Raw genomic sequence first — 19,594 nt, forward strand, 5'->3', positions numbered from 1 at the left:
ATGGGTGAGGTCTGGACTTTCTTTTCTGGAATAAACGTGTTTTATGTTGATATGTGAAAAAGCAAGCGGTATTTTGGAAGTCAGGTGCTTTCAAGACCTTTGGTTCAGATAAGCTTATTTTCAACTTTAACAAGCAAAAACTACCCTTTAATTTGTTGTGTTCTTCAAGACTATATGAGTATAGTTATGTTTTAACCCATGCTTCTCAGGAGTATGTGCAGTAGTCCATACTTTTTTTTTTAATGTATCTAACATGTCTAACCTTCCGGCAACCCTTGTAACTTTCTGCATTCTTCTAATTTTATGTAGTTTGATTTAATTTTGTAGTTGGAGTAAATTCATATATTTCATAAATGTCAACATTCTGAAGCCAGCTGCTCTTTTTTGACTCCATGTAATCATGTTAGTTTACCTAGGATACTCCATTGTTGTTGGCCAAACTCAGTTGTATGGTTTCCTGTTACCTGTTGCTGGTTACACTGAGTAGAACCCCTTACCAAAAACAAATGGAAATATTTCCCAAAAGTTAGCTACTATAAAGAACACATGTTGTAAATACGCATGTAAATAATTCTGTTAATATTTCACTGTTATTTGTTTGGTTAAATAACTTGTGCATCTGCTAATAAGAGTGAGCACTGACTGTTTTCTGGATGTTTATTTAACATACTTATTTAGGTTGGAGTTTTGGAAAATAAAATTTAACTAGCTTTGTTTCCTTTGGTATAATTTCACTACCTTGTCTTTTTGCTTTAAAAAAAATAATTTTTTTTTGGTCCTTCTATCTCCCCTTCACCTAACACTCCCCCTTTTTTTTTTCTTTGAAGTACACCATTGCAGAGAGTATTATCTTTTCATACTCATTGGAAAAATAAAATTTATCAAAGGGCAATATGGTATAAGAACTGTATTAGCATTTCAAAGCCTCTAGACTAAAATCCAGAAACTAGAAAAGTGAAAATTAAATTAGATTACTTTCACACACGTTCTGTAACGTTGAGCATATGTTTCATACAAAACTTTTAATCCAAATACAGGTCAGACTTCCTGCTGACTTTACAAGCAGAATGTCTCGTGGAAAACATAATTACTCAAAACTTAAAGTCCCAAGGAACAAGCATTCATATATGCATTATAGTAAAGTAATAGTGTCTTCAAGGGACTCTGGTCTACATGTTTTAGTTTTGCATCTTTTGTAGTGTGTCGTCTTTTCTGTGAAGTAGCTGTCAGACTCACGTGTATACTCTATCAGCTTGTGGAGACAATATGTCTTACATGTAGATAAGAAATATGCCAAGTCATCCTGTACAAAAATGGTGGGAACTAGGAATTGTATCTATGAAGCAATTCAGATCAAGGTTAGCAAAATAAGCTTTGTCCTCCGCCAGAAATACTGAAAAAACAGGAAGTGAGACTTGTGTTCCAAGTAGAGAAGTTTGTGTTCTCTGTACATATGAAGCTTTGTGGGGCACGAGGAATTCGAGATAAGGATAGTAATTGGGAGAGGTAACGGGCAAAACATGGACTGAATAATGTTAGAGAGCGGAATGATTGTGGGGAATTTTGATTGTAATTGTGGTGAAGGGACGAGGGGTGGATTGTGCGTAAATTGTCCACTTTCGTTCAGTGTTGTGACGATGTTATTTTGATTTTGGTGTGGGGAATTCTTTTTTGTTGATGTTTGTGAAGACTGTGTGATGAATGTGGATTTTAATGATAATTCTTAAATATGTGATTCACAAAGGCAAGGGGTGGAATGTATTGGGTTTGCGTGGCAAGGTTTTGGTAGCAGGGGGGCTACAGGGGTGGCTTCTGTGAGAAGCTGCTAGAAGCTTCCCCTATGTCCGATAAAGTTAAGGGCAGCGGGTTCCAGGATGGACCCGCCGCTGCCCAAGGCCGAGCCCATCAGTAACAGTGGTAGCGCCTCTGTGATAACATATTTAAGAAAGGAAAAAGAAGTTACAGGGGAGTAGCAGTTGCAGCCAGAGAGAGCAAGTGAGAAGATGTGAGAGAAACAACTCTGCAAACACCAAGGTCAGTGAAGAAGGAGGGGGAGGAGGTGCTCCAGGCGCAGGAGCAGAGATCCCCCTGCAGCCCGTGGTGAAGACCATGGTGAGGCAGGCTGTCCCCCTGCAGCCCATGGAGGACCCCACGCCGGAGCAGGTGGATGCCCGAAGGACGCTGTGACCCCGTGGGAAGCCTGCACTGGAGCAGGCTCCTGGCAGGACCTACGGACCCGTGGTCCCGTGGAGAGAAGAGCCCACACTGAAGCAGGTTTGCTGGCAGGACTTGTGACCCCGCGGGGGACCCACGCTGGAGCAGTCTGTTCCTGAAGGACTGCACCCCATGGAAGGGACCCACGCTGGATCAGTTCGTGAAGAACTGTAGCCCGTGGGAAGGACTCACGTTGGAGAAGTTTCTGGAGGACTGTCTCCCATGGGAGGGACCCCACGCTGGAGCAGGGGAAGAGTGTGAGGAGTCCTCCCCCTGAGGAGGAAGGAGCGGCAGAAACAACGTGTGATGAACTGACCCAAACCCCCATTCCCATCCCCCTGTGCCGCTCAGGGGGAGGAGGTAGCAAAAATAAGGAGTGAAGTTAAGCCTGGGAAGAAGGGAGGGGTGGGGAGAAGGTGTTTTAAGATTTGGTTTTATTTCTCATTATCCTGCTCTAATTTGACTAGCAATAAATTAAACTAATTTTTCCCCAAGTCGAGTCTGTTTTGCCCGTGATGGTAATTGGTGAGTGATCTCCCTGTCCTTGTCTCAACCCATGAGCCTTTCATTTTATTTTCTACCCTGTCCAGCTGAGGAGGGGGAGTGATAGAGTGGCTCTGGTGGGCACCTGGCATCTAGCCAGGGTCAACCCGCCACAAGCTTTAAGCCTGTTCTGCAGTAAGGAAAAACTGGTTTTAACTCTGCGCTACTGAGTAGGGAAGACAGGATAATCTTTGCCTTACAGTCTTTCCTACTTGCGTTAAATCTCAAAGTAGTCTAATACAAATTAGTGATGGTGGAATGAGAGGTGAGACAGCAAAAGAAAGCAGCAGGTTTCGCGCTGTCATAATTGCCATTTGCTGCTTATCTGCTTGCTTTTAACTGCCAATAGTTCTGCTTACGATAGAGATGAGTCTTGAGAGGTTTAAAGATTATTTCACCTGAATTTTAGCATTTACAAATGTGGTTTAAGCCCAGCTGGCAGCATGCAGCCGCTCGCTCACTCCTACCCCCCGGCGGGATGGGGAAGAGAAAATACAACAAAAGGCTCATGGGTCCAGAGGAGGACAAGGAGGGATCACTCACCAATTATGATGACAGACAAAACAGACTCGATCTGGGGAAAAATAGATCAATTTAATTTGTTACTAATCAAATCAGAAGCTCCCTTCTTCACGGGCTCAGCTTGGCTCCCGATGCCTCTACCTCCTCCCCCCCAGGCAGCACAGGGGGATGGGAATGGGGGTTTGGGTCAATTCATCACACGTTGTCTCTGCCGCTCCTTCCTCCTCAGGGGGAGGACTCCTCACACTCTTCCCCTGCTCCAGTGTGGGGTCCCTCTCACGGGGGTCAGCCCTCCACGAGCTTCTCTAAGGCGAGTCCTTTCCACAGGCGGCAGTCCTCCATGAACTGCTCCAGCATGGGCTTTCCCACGGAGCCATGGCCTTCTCCGGGCCCAGCCACCTGCTCCGGCGTGGGGTCCTCCAGGGGCTGCAGGGGAATCTCTGCTCCGCCGTTAACCTCCATGGGCTGCAGGGGGACAGCCTGCCCTCTCACCACGGGCTGCAGGGGAATCTCTGCGCCGGCACACCTCCTCCCTCTCCTTCTTCACTGACCACAGTGTCTGCATGGTTGTTACTCTCACATCCCACTCTTCACTGTAGCTGCTCTTCTTCTTCCTCCACCCTTTTTCTCAGCAGCCCTTTCCCCTTCTTAAATATGCTATCACAGAGGCACTACCACCGTCGCTGATGGGTGCAGCCTTGGCCAGAGGCAGGTCCGAGTTTGGTGCTGGGGAAGCTTCTAGCAGCTTCTCACAGGAGCTGCCCCTGTAGCCACTCACCCGCTACACAAACCCAACACATTCCACCCTTCGCCTCTGTGAATGACATATGTCAGAATTATCAAAAAAATCAACAAAAGTGCACTGTGTGAAAGTGTTTTTCATCTACAAGTTTCTGAACAGTACCTTGCAGATAAACAACCCTTTAAAAAGATCTATTTTATTTGTGGCATAATGGTAAGCCAGTGAAGGCACAGAAACGTGGAAAGCAAACTTTGGGGGAGAAGTGAAGTAAACTTATTTAGCACTGGTTCTGAAAAGAAACATACTTTGCATTTGAACTTGAGCACATGACCAAGCTTCACACATCAGAAACAGTATGCACAATAATTGCCACTTTTGACAAATCAATTGTGATTTAAGGAAAATGTTTAGTATTTGAAAGTCACACTTCACGTAAAGTAATTTCACACTAGGCTGCAAGAGGTGCTGCTTTGCATGTTCTTTGCGTTTGAGTGAGAATTACATATTCAGAAATTAAGTCAACTTTCAGTTTCCTTTCAAATCTGTTAAGAACTTCTTGCTGCTGGCCTACTTTTTTTTTCTTTAGGAAAAGGGATAGTCACTGGGTTTTTGAGTGTTGGTTTTAAGTAGCACTACAGAAAGAAGCAAGACTGGCTCAGCTACGTCAGGTATCACAAATAATGCATAGCTGGGATTTTATTTTTTTTAACTAGAATAATCTGTTATGGCACTGAGTATTAGTGACACTCAGTCTGGTTTGTAATAGTCATTTTTATTTCTCTCTGGGCTGGTACTTCCATACCGCGTTCTGCCTTTCCTTCCTACTGCACAGAACTCATTCAATTATTGATAGCTCAAGTTTGCAACTTCTCTCTGACTGAATTATAGTTCTCATCGTCCAGTTTATGCCTGTGGATTCTAGTAGTTGATACAGGAACAGAAAATGACATTCCGGCCAAAAGTCAGGGGAGACAGTGCACTGTTTGCAGTCTGTGAATTGCTGATTTGCCACCTCTACTTCAGCCTACGTGACCTACTTCCACAGTTCCTACACTGACGGTTCCAACCATAGCAGTGAAGTTGCCAGCAAAACACAATGCATTGTCCATAAATAACAAAAAGTAATAAAGGATTCTTTATCCAAATAGATACTTTGAAAGTTGGTTCACGCAAGTACTATGCAGAATAATATCCATTAAAAAGGGTATTGCAAACAGAACCAGATTTATTTTGACGCATGGCTGTGTCCGCAGCCACTTGACTGGATGTTCATCTACTCTCTACTTGCTGAGAAAGTAGTTGTAGACAATGGAAAGTTGTACTGAATGCACTTCCTCCGTGATTGCATTCTGATTTGAGAAACCTGTACCTCCATAGGTAAGGAACGATTGCTAGAGTTAGAGGAGACCGTATGATCTAGTGTGGCCTGTATAGCAAAGGATCTTGAATTACATTTGCTTGGTGCTTTAAGCAGGAATTGATAATAAATGGTCACTTAACTGTGAACTGCTAATCCACTTAAAACAGCTTTGATTAAACTGTAAATATTGGGGGCAGGGGAGTGTCTGTATCTTCCAAAAAGGCAACCAGGTGTAATTTTTAAATTGGCCTTTGGGAAATTAATCTTTCAGTCTATTCAGCTAGGGCTTCTGTGACCCAGTTCTAAGTACACAGGTATCTGTTAGATTTCCCTGCCCTATGAAGGCATTAATGTAAAGCAGCAGTCACAAGAGAATTATTGATCTGTAATCTGCCTTTGGGATATGTTGTAGATCGGCAGTCTGCCTTCCCGGTTCTGCCCCCTAAGCCTGCTCCCCATTTTCCAGAGGTGCTCGCGTGGGGAGGCAAGGAATGAACGCCGTCTTGCACAGCCGCTGCCATGCTGCGTGGGTGGCACGAGGAGCGTGCCGATGCTGCTGCAGTGGTTCTCCCAGCAGCCGTGCTCTGCATCAGGGCACTTGCTGAATGAGGTGTATCTGAAAGAAGCATCGTTACAGGGAAATGTTTTTTTTCCTATAATCTAGGCCTTTGTACTGGTAATTTTCATTTCTGGAGCCAGAAAAAAGACACCTCTGCTTCCAGCAGATAAAAACTTAAAAAAAAGTTGAAGTAAAAAGACACAGTATGGTATTTCCGTCTAGCTTGTTTTACAAATGTGTATATAAATCAGGCCACGTTTTCGACCTGTTCCCTGCTAGCAGGAAGATAAGGGCAATTCACCAAACATAAGTATGCGCGACCGGCAACGAGGGGAGGGAGGGAGCTCGGCCCCCTGCCCTGCCCCGCCCCACCCGAGGCTTCCCGCCTCGCGGAGGCGGTGGCCGCGCGGGCCTTGGGCTGCTTCGCCCCGAGCGTGGGTCCGTCCTGTCGGTTCCTCACTGTCCCGCCTCGGCCTCCCGGGGAGATGGAGGCGGAAAGCCTGATGGTGCTGTACGGGGACGACTCGGTGGAGGTGCACTACGCGGGGGGGTCCCGCTTGCTTCTGTCTCCTTGCGGCTGCGAGTACCTGTACGAAGCGGCGCTCCCTGCCGCTGCCCACCCCCTCCAGCCGGCGGAGACCACCCGCCAGCGGGTCGCCTTCGTCGTCAGTGCCCACAGGGTACGTGGCGGGTGTGCGTTGTCAGGCCCTGTGGGGACGGGCGAGGTGGGGTGTGCCCGCTGTTACGGTGCGGGTTCTAGGAGGCGGCCCTGGGGCGGGCTGCCGGGGCTGACGCGCGCGGAGTGGCGCCGCTCGCCGCCGCGTTCCTGTCAGGCGTGTAACGGCCGGCGGCGCGTGGGAGGCCTGCTCCCGCCGCTCCACAGCAAAAACGAAATTGTTGTTCCTCTGTGTAAGATGGAGGGGGTTTCTTAGCCTCTGCTCCAGAAAAGAAAAGGATGAAATCAGCTTAAAGCCTTACCGCTGCATAGAAAAACCGGTGATGTAACAGGGCTGTGGTGGTGTTTTGTTTTTCTTCACGCCTCAATAGGAACAACTTCTGCGAGCTCTAGATTTCCGGAACAAGTTTTCTTCTCGCCTGTACTTACCTTCACGTGTTATACCTCCAGAAAGAAAAAAGGTGAGAGTTGCACGTGCAATGCTTTTGTAAAATAAACTTCCCTAGTAGTCTGACAAAGTGAACTCACAGAACTTTACATGCGTGTGTATGAGTACAGGCCTTGAAGATCTACAGAGTACAGTTTGGCTAATGCAGTTGTCAGCTTGATTAGAATACTGCCATTTTAAATGACGGTTTTAACTGTTACTTAGTCCTCTATTTATGCATATCCTTTGTAGCCGAATACTAAAGAGCTTGTTTACTCTTAGTAGGACTAAAAGCTAGGGTATTGTACATATGATAGAACGAGCTGTTTTATATCTTGTCACTTTTCGGCACTTGACACCTTTCAGGGAAGACTCGGTGAAATCGGACAGTGTTTTCCAAGAGGCTGTCAAGTTCAAAGTCCCATTGCGTCCTCATTGAAGTACCTCTATGAGTCCGTTATGGGGGCCTGCGAGAGCACTGGGGCGGAGTGTCACTCTGGGGGAATGGCTACTCCAGGTCAGGCTGAAGGTCCATCCAGAGACCCCATTTGCTGTTTCTAGGAGTTTTACTCCTCATCAGCATCCCTCTGGTCTTCCCACTGAATGCATGCAAGCGTGTGCGCACTGTGGTGGGGGTCTTAAGATGACTGATACATCAGGGAAATTTTAAAACTTTTAGACTGACACTTCATTAGTAACACACTTCATGCTAATGTTTAGTTGCTGAAAACACAGCAGTCAGTCCTTAACAGTCATACCGTACATTCACTGCAAGGTACTGCAGCACAGAGCTGATGCTCTGTCATTAGCGCTAGTGGGAAACCTCCACCCTCCCCCAGGGTCTTGTGCTTCTGGAAGATGGCTGGGTTTCTAGACAGTTTCTAACTTGCAGCTTCCACTGTGGCTACCTGCTTCAGGATGCTGAGGGATAACTTTCCCAGGCCACAGCAAGTGCCTTATCCTGTTGCTTGGCTTTTTTATTCTCTCTTCCCTCCCCACCCCCCGCCTCTGTTTATCAGCTGCTGCTTTTCTTAAAGCAAAAGCAGTCTTTTGTAGCTCTTGGGATTGTACTTCTTCAGTAATTTACTATCAGTTTATTGTTCTGTGGCCTTTATTTTCAACCAGTGCCCATATTTTCAAGGCCTTTGCTATTTCCCACACTTCAGCAGTCCATTATAACGAGATAACAGTTATCAAGCTCCAGTTTGCTCAGCGTGCTCTCATAACAAGTTGGTAATGAGCCTAACAGGCCAGCCTGGGGCAGTGCACAGTTAACATAAGGCCTGTGGCCTGTTGCTAGCAGTGACAATGCTTTTATTGGGCCACTGGGTACAAAAACACTGCTACAGTTACACTGTATTACTTTCCTTATACTTGAATTCAAAACAACCTAGTACTACGGTTTGCTTAGGCTCTGCTTTGGCCGCACTAACCATCCACATCTCTAGACAGCTTGACGAGGGGGATCTTGTCAGTGGTGTGGCCTGTTCAGAACTGCAAATAGTATTCAAAATGCGGGTTAACCATGAATATATTCAGTGGTATGGTTATATCTTCTGTTTGTTCTTGTTCCTTTCCTAGAATTTTCAAACATTTGATACACTGCTTAAACTGCTGGTGAACACAGCAGTTCACACAGAGTATGTTTTCATGGGACTGTCAATCATAACACCAAGATCATATTCCTGCGTGGTGGTAGTCAGCTTAGAGCCCATCCTTGTATATGTAAAGTTAGGATTGCTTTTCCCCGTTTCTGGCACGTTACGTTTATCTCCACTGAATTTTTATCTGCAGCCTTATTGTCTGATCACTTGATTTTTTTTTTTTTTTTAGGGTCCTTTTGCAATTCTTTACGGTAAATTTTCATCTTTAGTGCCCCAAATACCTTCAGCAGACTTTCCCACCTTACTAAGACACTAGTGCTGCCATGTTTAATTTTTATTGAACTCCAGACTTCTCTAGTGCTGGGCCAAAGTATGATCAGGGCGGAAACATATCTGATTAACGGTCAGTCACATGAGACAAATCTGATTAAACTGAGATAAAACAAATTATGAGGAGTGTGAATACTCATTTGCTAAGTTTTTTTCACACCTTATTTGAGAGGGTTTGTATTTCTGTGTTTATTTGGGATCCAGTGCTTTACCTGGAGTCTTCAATTGAAAGCAGACTAAGGATATTAGTCTGTGTCGTGATCAGGTATAAGGACAGTACAAAGGAAAATACCTCATTTTAGGGCAGAACTTCTGCAGATGGCTAGAAAGGCATTCTCTATCTTGACAGAATGTTTCTAGTTTTAGAAAGTGGTTAGTGCATTTTCTAAACTATATCTTCTCTTTGGGCAAAGCTTTAATCTGGGGTTTGAGGTAAATGCAGTGCTTGTTTGGAGTAATTTGTTGAGAATCATCTGCTTCATTTTTGTAGAAGGGGTAGCACAAGGGCATATGCTGTAAAATGTTTTTTGTTTGTTTTGAACAAAAGTGCTGATTGAAGTAGCAGTCTGTACTTGAATGTCGTGGTAGTAAGATGAGGCTATTCTTTTGAGACTTTCCAAATGTTGTATTGTTGAAGTCTAAAATCTTCATTATATTTTAAATTCTTCTTCAGAAATATGTTTTATCCACATCCTAGCAATAGCTCTGTAACTTAATTTGCGGTGCTGCAGAATTAAGATTACCCACCTAGCTGCGAAACATTTTCAATAAATTTCTGTTTTGGTAAGAACACATAAATACATGTTACATGCCATTTTACAGGCTTATTTTAATTTTATAAATAAAGAGAAGATTTCAGATCACATGGGGTTTTAATGTACACAATTTTAATGTGGGCTTTCCATGAAGTCTACTGATAACAGATATGATCAAGAGAATTTAGGCTTTCTCTTCAGTGTTTCTTAAGAAGCAGTTGGAAACAGAAATATCTACTGTCTGTGGGCAGTTGTGCCTGGTCATTTGGCCATGTGCCTTACTCGTTTATGAATGCATATTAAATAAAAACATTATTGCTAGATAGAACCCTGTTAGAGCAGGAGGAAGCAGATATGAAGGTTAGATATTTTGCTTCCTCTTGAGTTCATGTATGCAAATAAATACAGAGTAAAGTTTCTTGTCATACATCACCTTGCAGAAGGACTGAATTCATTTAAGTGTAAATCCTCCATTGTAATTTCTGGGAAGCAGGTCATTCTTACCTTGCCGTGCATTCCAATGCTTTTTCTTGTATTAGATTCTCTTCAGTGATATCATAGAAATTAGATGGCCTGACCCTGCTACGGCTGATCTGACAAGATGTATAGACAATGGCAGTGTGAAGATCTCATCAGTAGATGGTTATGCTCACCTTTACCTCTCAGAATTGCAGCAAGAATTTACAGTGGAGTTCTTATGCAAAGTCAGCCAGTCATCTACAGCATCCTTATGCTCCTCTCAAAAGAACAGCAACTATCAAACCGGAGATCAGTATGGAAAATCAAGTAAAAATTCTGTTGCAGAAATGTCATCACAACAAACGAGAATAGAGAATAAGAAGAATGAACATGGTTGTGCTGAAGGTAAATACAGAGAACCAGCTAAACCAAAGGACCAGAAAGACAGAGATGGAGTCCCTTTGTTCTGCACAAATTGTTCTTCTGAATACACATGGGTTACACAGTGTTGGTCTGTTTCCTCCTACCCTGAAGAATGGAAATACCCTTTGTCGTTGGCACTGATGTGCTATAACTTACGTACTGTTAAGAATGTAATGAAGACAAGTGCGAAAAACAACCATACATCTATAGAAGCTGATGTTTTAATAGACCACGAAACACATGAAACGGTTTCTCATTTACCTACAGCTTTGCCACTCAGCTGCAGAGCCCCACATTTACACAGGTAATTTAAGCTGTTTACTTCATAGTTGTTAACATATGTTTTACAGTTTTGCAATTTGGAACTTCAACCTCTAGCAAAATAACTGAATTCTAGCTATAAAACGTTAAAAAATTACTATTGTATTCTCCTTTTTTTTTTTTTTAGGAACTTTTTGAAACATGAAATTTGTGAAGCCAACGTTCTGTATCCTACTGTAATGAATATATAGTAATTAGTCCAGAGAAAAATAAATTTTATTTTCTGACATGCTGTATAAATATGTAAATGAAAAAGAGAATACTGAAAAAAGAACACAGGTTTTGGGTTGGTTTGGGGTTTTTTCATTTTTGAGAATATAATCTGAGGTGGGCCAGTGGCATACGTTCTCTGTCAGCACCACTAAAAATAATCAAAACAACCTTTGCAGGTTTGAGAAAACCGATTTAGTAACTAATGTGGGTAACTAAGGAATCAGAAGACTGAAAAATGTGGTCTCTTTTCCTTTGAATAGTTGTGCATGCATCTGTTCTTGGTACAGAAATGATGACCAGCACACAAAACCACACACCCCCCCGCCCCCGACCTTTGGACTTACTGAATCTTTTACTGTGTTTTATACAGGTGGACTTTCTGTGACTTCTTTCAGAATCAAGATACTGAAAAGTATTCATGCCCTCAGCTAATTCAAATTGTATGGTGCCAAGGTGTTTTTTATAGGTAAGTAGGAGATCATGCATTTCATCTTTGGAAGACTTCATTGGTATGGTAATTAAGCTTTAAGATGAGATGACTTTGTCCCTTTGTCACTCTTTGAGACATCGTACACAGTTTTCATGTAAGAGTCTGTTCGTTTCTGCTGTTTGTTCATTGGACTTCAGATTTTATAGTACAGTATATTTCCAGGTCTGAAAGTGGGTATGTCTGAAACAATCAATCTGAAATCATGTTTAAGGCTTTTAAAGAATTGATCTGATTATCTGATTTCTTAAAGGTTTACTGGACAGCTGGAGCTCCCACAGACTTCACTGACAATTACGGGGCTTGGTTTCTTTGCAAATTACATTGCTCCTTTTGATGCTCAAGATTTCACACTTTAGAAATGTTTGTCTTGGTCACCTACATAATTTGCATGTTGCAGGCAGCTAAACTGTGGATTTTCCTGGCAAATCACCTTGTCCATATGGTTTAAAAAAACCCCCAAAACTCTTTTAAAAATTGTCCTTTCAAATCTGTTATACAAACTTTGAAAATGCTACAGTTGATGTCACCATCTAAAAGTCCTTGATAAAAGCATAATCTGTCTTTAAAGCTTTAATCTTTCTGCCCAGTGTTCTTCATTCTTCTCAGTGTAGTTCCTAAATTTTCATCTCATCTGAACAAAATGTTTAGCAGCTCTTCAGTACTATACCTCATTTCTTTGGAAGTATGGTGAGTAGCCATACTTAGTCTTAGAAGTCCCATTGCCAAAGTCCAGGCATCTAACCACAGAGTTGCAGAACTGGATCATTAAATGGGTTTTAGGCTCCAAGCTACTGTGTGATCACAAGTAAAAGACCATTAATCTTAGTGAAAAACACACAGCTGCAGTGGAAGTGAAGACCTTCAGGTTGTTCAGGAATTGTTCGGTCTGGCAGTTCTCTGTGTCTTCTAGGTAGGGCTGGTCCACTAAGAAAATTGGATTTTTCTCTTTAGAATCACTATATTTGGTGGTCGGTGGAATGAGTAGGTCTTGTGAGATGTTTACCTCAACACAAAAAAGCTTTCCTTAGCTTGTTTAACTCCCACCTCCCATGCACACATGCAAACAAGGAGCCTGGTAATGCTAATCTTTTGGGTTAAAAGAAATAATTGGTACACTCTGCTGTTTGTGAAACAGTAGAAAGTTTTTCATGTGAGAGTTGTGTTTAAAATGTGTTTCTGCTTAGTGCTTTATTCAAGTGTACTAACCTGTTTTGCTTGTCTAGTGACACAGCATTTTAAATACTTCTTAAAAATCTTGTTTTTTCTCTTAGATTTATCCATGGTAGGACAAACATCACAGAAATTTATCCTGGTGATGACTCATTTTTCAAGTCAGAGGGAGCATTTTTGGGAAACTATTTTGTACATTATGCAATCAAAAAAGGAACAAAAAAGGTATAAAACTATCTTAAAATATGTTCCAAATTCCTTCAAGTTAGTGGTTTGCTTAGTTTTAAGACATTTGGCTATGCAGTCTATAGTGAAGTCCCTACATTGGTAATTACTATAATGACTGAATCAAGCAATCAATCATGAAAAAATGAGATTATTCCTTCTGTTTCAGAATGTATTTTTCTAAATTATAGACACAGTAAGAAAAATATTATTATTGTAACATTTATTTCACAAGCTTAAGTATGTACTGCAGTAAGAGTCTACAATAACCGTTTCTCACTAATTTAGAAGAGAAGTTTAGTCTTTAGTATATTGATTAGAGTTTAATCTTTATGTACTTGGAAGTGTTTTCTTTTTTACTATATGGAGGCAGAACCTAGAAGATGCAGGTTCTGTTCTGGCTTTGCCACGGACCAGCTGTTTAGTGCTGGAGAAGTGGTTTTGCATCTCTGTGTCTTGTCTATTGTTAAGTTTCCCCAGAGTAGAGATCCTCGCAAGTGCTTATGCAGTGCTTTGTATTTTTAAAGCAGAATTAAGAGTCAACTTTGTACCCTTTGAACCTAGTCTTTAATTTGTAGTCAAATGTAGTTTTTCAATAATGAACTACAGTCTACTGTCTGATAAGAGAACTTCTTGCTCCATGCTGAGTGTATGGAAACTGTGAATGTTTCTTCTCACAGAAGTAGGCGTAAAGGATACAACTGCATTTTTTTACTTTTTCAAGGAGATATTTACACGTGTTCTGCGACAAATTTAAATGTGATTATAGTTGCTTTCTGGGATGTCAGAAATTTCATATCTTGCAAGCTCTTAATGCTGTTTTCATGCTACAGTACCTGTAACTAACTCAGCTCCTTTCTGCTCTTTACTGCAGAGAGAAGAAAAGATGTATTCAGTAAACAGCCTACCTCCAGATGTACCAGGAAATCCGTACTCTATATCCTCCATTATTACTCAGGCAACCAAGTAAGTTTCTTCTACTTAATCTTTGTTACATTAATTCCTCTGACTTTGAAAGGACAGTAGTTAAAATTACACATAATACTTACTATAGTATTAAGTATAAAAATTAAAGGAAATTATATTAGCACTGAGGACATCTATAAACATACAGAACAAAGGTCGTGACTGTTTAGAAGGCATAGTAAGTATGAAATGCTTAATATTTATTTTGGTTTTTTTCTCCTCAGAATACTTCAGTACTGCTACAAGACTAAACTATCATTAACTCATAACTATTATCTCTGCTGCTGGAAAATGGTATGTAGCTGAAGATTTATAAATCTTTCAGTGTTAGAAGGATGATTATACAGGCTATAGGGAATGGGAGCTAACCTAGAGGGAAGAATGATGAGTGTATGCTCAAAGATCAGAAGGTATATATATTTGGGAACCAAAAGCATGCAGTGTAAAGGTACATTTGTGAAGCAGAAAGCAATTGCATGATAGAGCGCTAGTTGTTGTCTGGAAAAACAAGTGAATTGAAAATCTGGGAGAGATACAAACAGCTGTAATGATGTAAGTAACCTTTCCTCAAGTTTTAATGTATTTGTTTGGTTCTAGGTACCTGAGACAGATGGACGAGAAATGTTGCCAGTTTTGCTGTATGAAAAGGTTATTCCCAGCATAGGAAGATTCGTCGTGTACTCGGATCATAAAGTCCATGCTGCTTTTTGGGATGGGATGACCTTGAATATGGTCTGGGATTTCAGCGCTTCCTGTAGTAAGATCCAGGTAACTCATGAGTTAGAGGAATGACTATTCTTAAAAGTCTTCATGAAAAAGTGTTACTAGGAAATGAATGAGGAAACAAAACAAAAGTTTTGATGCCTATAATATACAAACTGAAGTCTTTTGAGAGATTCATAACTCACAGCAGTTTGCTGCTGTGGCTTACTCCTGGGCTTGTATAGTAGTCTAAGTGAAAATAGGAACTATCCGCAAACGCCACAGTTAATGTATTGCCAGTATTTTAACCAGCAACAAGGAGGAAAAATATTTAGTGCTTAACTGATGCCTGAAGAGGCAAATGAAACTTTGTCCTTTTAAGAAGTCACTCACATTGATCAAAGGAGGGAGTATTTGTTTTTTTATTTCACATTATCTATAATTTAGCAAATGGCTAGTGAAAAATTACTCAGAAAAGTAACCTTGCGCATACGGTATTCCATATACATTTTTAAATCTACTTATTATAGAAGTAAAAAGATTATGTTGATTTTTGCAAAATGGCACTACAGATAAAATTATGTGAGTGTGGGATTCAGGGTGGACTGCTGGACTTTTGGCTTCTGTGTCTTTGCTTATTACCCTGCTGTGACAAGACACAAAAAAGATGTTAGAAGTGTCTGAGGATATCTCTATTACAAACCGTATAAATATGATAGTCAGTGTGTCAAAAGATACAGTATAGCTTCCTGATGTGAGCTAGCTCAAATCTGTGTACTCACTCATGATAAAAGGAGGAAGAACTGAAAATTCTACAGGTTTGCAAACACTTCTACACACTTTTAAAAATAATTTATTCTTGAATAGCACAAAATGAGTGTTGGGGCTTGCCAGGTGTTCTTTCCGTCCTCCCACCCCCCGCATTTGTCATAGCAGACTATACCAAGCTCTATCCTTAGCAAAACACAAGTGTTTAAAGTGGAATGTTCATAGATACTTAATTCTTAAATTGGCATATTGTACTTGCTTTTTTTTCCTTCAGACTGCAGCAGAAAATTAATACTTGTAATTTTTTTTTTCTTCTAAGATGAATGAAGATGTAGGCTGGTGTAAGTTAACTACTCCTGATGGGGTACAGCAGCTAATACAAATTAGTCATCCTGGAATCTATGAAAGGTATAAGTAGTTTAAACAGTTTGAAGTTAAATATGAAAGAATTCTGTACAAATACTTTTATATGAAGAAATGGTATTTACTGAAAATATAGTGGGGGGGAACCAAACACGTAATGATAAAAGCTCCATCTTACATCTGGCGAAGATTCAGGACCACTGCATGCTGTCATTCCATTGTAATTGTTACAGTAATGTCTTTTTAGGAAAAAAAAGCTAGAGCTGCAACTTGGTACTTACATCAGTGGATAAGGAAAAAAAAAATCTTTGTGCTATATAGAGCTGGTACATAGAACTGGGTAGCACTTTATCCAATTTTTGCTTTATTACAGATACTGACCTCTGCCTGCAGATTGCTTTCTCTAATCTGCTTGCTCTAATTACAGCCTCATTATGGGAATCATCAGAAGCTTACTGTGCTGCATTTTAGTAAGCAGATATTCACAAACAAAAATTAACATTTGTACGCTATTCATTACGAATCATACAGCTTTGTTATAATTTTCTGTAACTGCATAGATGTAAACATGAAGGAGATTGTAGACAAAAAGTGAGAATAAAAAATGGCAAGGAAACCTAGAGAAGAAGCGAGATTTTGAATCATGGTGCTTTCTTTCAGATCCAGGTGCACTGCTTAATGCTTTCAACTTTTTGCTTGAATTAATAGAGTGTATTTCTCATATAAATAACTACTTTTTTGTGAATTTTCATGTTAACATAGGTACATCAGAACAGCAATAGAATGGTGCAGAAGTTTGAATGAAAGGAAGGAGATTCCTGAATATACTGCACACTCTGTAACTGAAGAAAATTGGTATTCATCTTTATCCTAAATAATTCACTACAAATAACATTGAAAATAAAACTCAAAGAGACTATAAACTGTGAATTGTATAGACTGCATTTCCTAAGGGTCAAAAATGAAAATTTTAAGTCCATTTATTTTGTGTGGTTTCATATTTTTCTTTCAGTCTTTAAAATGTTAGGTAAGTTGAGTTCTAGGTGAAGCTTGTTTCATTGCGCTTCTGCCTGCCTTACTTAAAAATCAGAATTATAGTGACTTTACCAAAGGAGGATTAATGTTACAGAGATAGTATCTTGCAAGGTGAAAAAGAGAAAGTAGACTAAGGCAGGTGTCTTTTAACAGAACACCAAGCAGTTCAAAATAGTACTTTGAACTGCTAAATGACACTTGTATCTCTTGCTAATATATTTGTCCTTTTTAATACATGCTACTGACCAAAGGTCTGCTGACATCATATACAAACATATTCGGGTGTTAAAAATGTGTTAATTGAAATCAATTACACTTGCACTTGTTATTCAAATTATAGCAGATTCAATAGCTGATTAAATGAAAATTATATTTATACATACGTACAGCGAAGAGACTATTCTTAGAACAGAGCCCTGATTTTTAGAGAAACAAATGATTGACAGATGGCAGCCATTGACGAGTGATATGAAAGACAAAAAACATTTTCTTAACTTGTATTTTGCTCATCTCATTTTCAGTATTGCTGGAAACTACTAAAAATTAAAATGTGAAGTAGAAAATACATTTGAGAACCTTTTATGGTACTAAATCGTTTAATCTTTATTTTCTTGGGCAGGTGTGCTGATGCTGAGCTCAAAAAAATACAGAGATTTAACTGTATCCTTTTGAAAGTTGTAAAGATTTTTTACTTTTATATTCTGTTGTTCATCTGCATATTCAAATCTGTGTTTTAGATCATCAAAGGCTCTCTATCCTGTTCTCACCTTCTTTTACTGTCTTACCCACTTCTTAAAATCAGCTTTTTAAGCCATTTTTTGTTTTCTTACCATTTTTGTTTTATCATTTATCTTGTCCAACTTCTGCATCACAGCACCAGAAACAAAAACAGTGGCAGAGTACAAAACGAAGATAAAAACATCACCAAAAAAAGGAAGCCCTTTAATAGGTATTGGATTAGTTTTGCTAACACTCATCTGCTGATTTGTTCTTGAAATAGGGATGATGCAGTTGCCTTTGGGCTTGTTGTTGCAGTACAACACCTTTCTGTTTATCAACTACCTCAGCGTTGTTCCATTGCGTTCAGCCAGCTCAAAAAAGTGTGCTATGTGCAGTCCTTAAAGCCACTCTATAATTGTCTTTAAGCCTGTGTCCAGTTTTATTAGTGTGAAAAGTGCATGCTGTTAAATTGTGCAGTGTGACATCAGATAGTTTCCTTTTTAAAGTAACTTTGGGATAAATTGAAGTTTTAGTAAAGACATTTTCTATAAATGTTGTAGACATTTTAAGTAATATACTCTTTAGCTTTATGTAATTACCATGCTATGAAATGGAGACTTTGCAATGCAGAATGATGAATACAAATATGGAGAAGTATTTTTCTCATTAGGAGGAAGAGTTTGATATTTTTTCTTAACAAAATAACACTAGTTTTATTGGATAATAGCAATGTTCTGGAAGGACATCTGCCACAAAAACCAATCCATCTGGTATTACTGTCAGAAAAACAGAAAACAGGAGTGAGCTGGAAGAAATCAGCGAAGGGTGCGTCTTGGAGGCTTTGGAAAAAACTTCTAAAGTAATTCAGGATATTGAATCTCTGCTTGCAGCTTCTGGGAAGTGAAGCCTCGTAGCATGTGAAGACCTGTGTTCCGTATCTTCATAGGAGCTGTCCCAGCTACGTCTGAGGAGGCTTTGAGGTGCAAGAGGAATGAAGGCTGAAGGCAGAGTGAGAAGTTGCCATTGTAATACCACAGCAGACCAGCAAAGTCTATCAGTTGCCATTATAATACCACAGTTGTATATTGTGGATAGGCAAAAAGAATAGGTGAAATAAGAGAACACAGCTGTATAAATATATCAGGGCTGACCTGACAGTGCTGCTTTTAAATGTGTGAAGGTCTTGTTTGAATTGTTTAATTTTATACAGGACTGTGCAAGCAACTTAACTGCTCAAGTGACTAGGATATGGATAAGCAGTTTTAACTGTAAAAAATGTGCTTTTATTCAGAAGCTTACACCAAGTAGTCCAATATTGAATAAAAAGTTTCCCAAACGCTTTCTACTCTAGTGTTTTGTAGTAAATAAGTACTTATTTAAAGCATCTTCAGCCCGTTCTGCTTTGTGGTCTGTCACTCGGTGGTGCACCATATCCTTAGTGATACAATAGTAGCATTTTAGCGTTGGTTTCTCTTCCAGCGCTTTATTTAATCTTGTTGTAAATACTCTAACCCTGTTTTTAATATTTCTAGAAAACTTTCTGCTTCAGAACCAAGCCCCGGTTCCGCCGCGGCACCGGGCGAGTGAGGGGAGGAGACAGAGGGTTTCCCTCAGCCGCGGCGGGCGGGCCGCGGTCCCAGCATGCTCCGCGGCCACGCATGCTTCCTAGCCCCGCGCCGACGGGGCTCGGGGCGGAGGCTCAGCTTCACCTCATGGGGCGAAGGGGGCGGCTGGCGGCGGCAGCACTTCAGGTGGGCGCGGAGGGCGGCGGAGCGGGCTGGGCACAGGGAGCGGCGGCGGGCGGCTTCCCGCCTCCGCGGAGGCGGGAAGCCGCCCGCCGCCCGGGCCGGGTAGACGCGGGCTTCTCCTCAGGGCTGTGGGCTGACTGCCGCGGCGTTGGGGTTTCGGGGATCCGTTGGTAAGGGAACCCGGGGCGTTTACAATGCAATGGATTTTACTGAGAAGAAGCTAAAGCGGGGGAAGACTGTCGTAGCAGTCTGACAGGAG

At 41.0% G+C, this 19,594-nt stretch overlaps 1 protein-coding gene across 1 annotated transcript; it reads left to right on the forward strand.

The window, feature by feature from the left end:
- Positions 1-6,425: 6,425 nt before the first annotated feature.
- On the forward strand, positions 6,426-18,917 carry CZH5orf34 (chromosome Z C5orf34 homolog). Its single transcript, XM_050913134.1, is given in 13 exon segments — positions 6,426-6,620; positions 6,988-7,077; positions 10,272-10,918; positions 11,519-11,614; positions 12,910-13,033; positions 13,908-13,999; positions 14,224-14,293; positions 14,597-14,767; positions 15,789-15,877; positions 16,595-16,687; positions 17,487-17,527; positions 18,299-18,328; positions 18,331-18,917. Coding segments are annotated over 13 exon segments (1,899 nt in total). The 3' UTR covers positions 18,492-18,917.
- The last annotated feature ends 677 nt before the right edge of the window (positions 18,918-19,594 follow it).

The sequence above is a fragment of the Gymnogyps californianus genome, chromosome Z (genome assembly GCF_018139145.2).
Source record: "Gymnogyps californianus isolate 813 chromosome Z, ASM1813914v2, whole genome shotgun sequence".
NCBI lineage: Eukaryota > Metazoa > Chordata > Aves > Accipitriformes > Cathartidae > Gymnogyps > Gymnogyps californianus.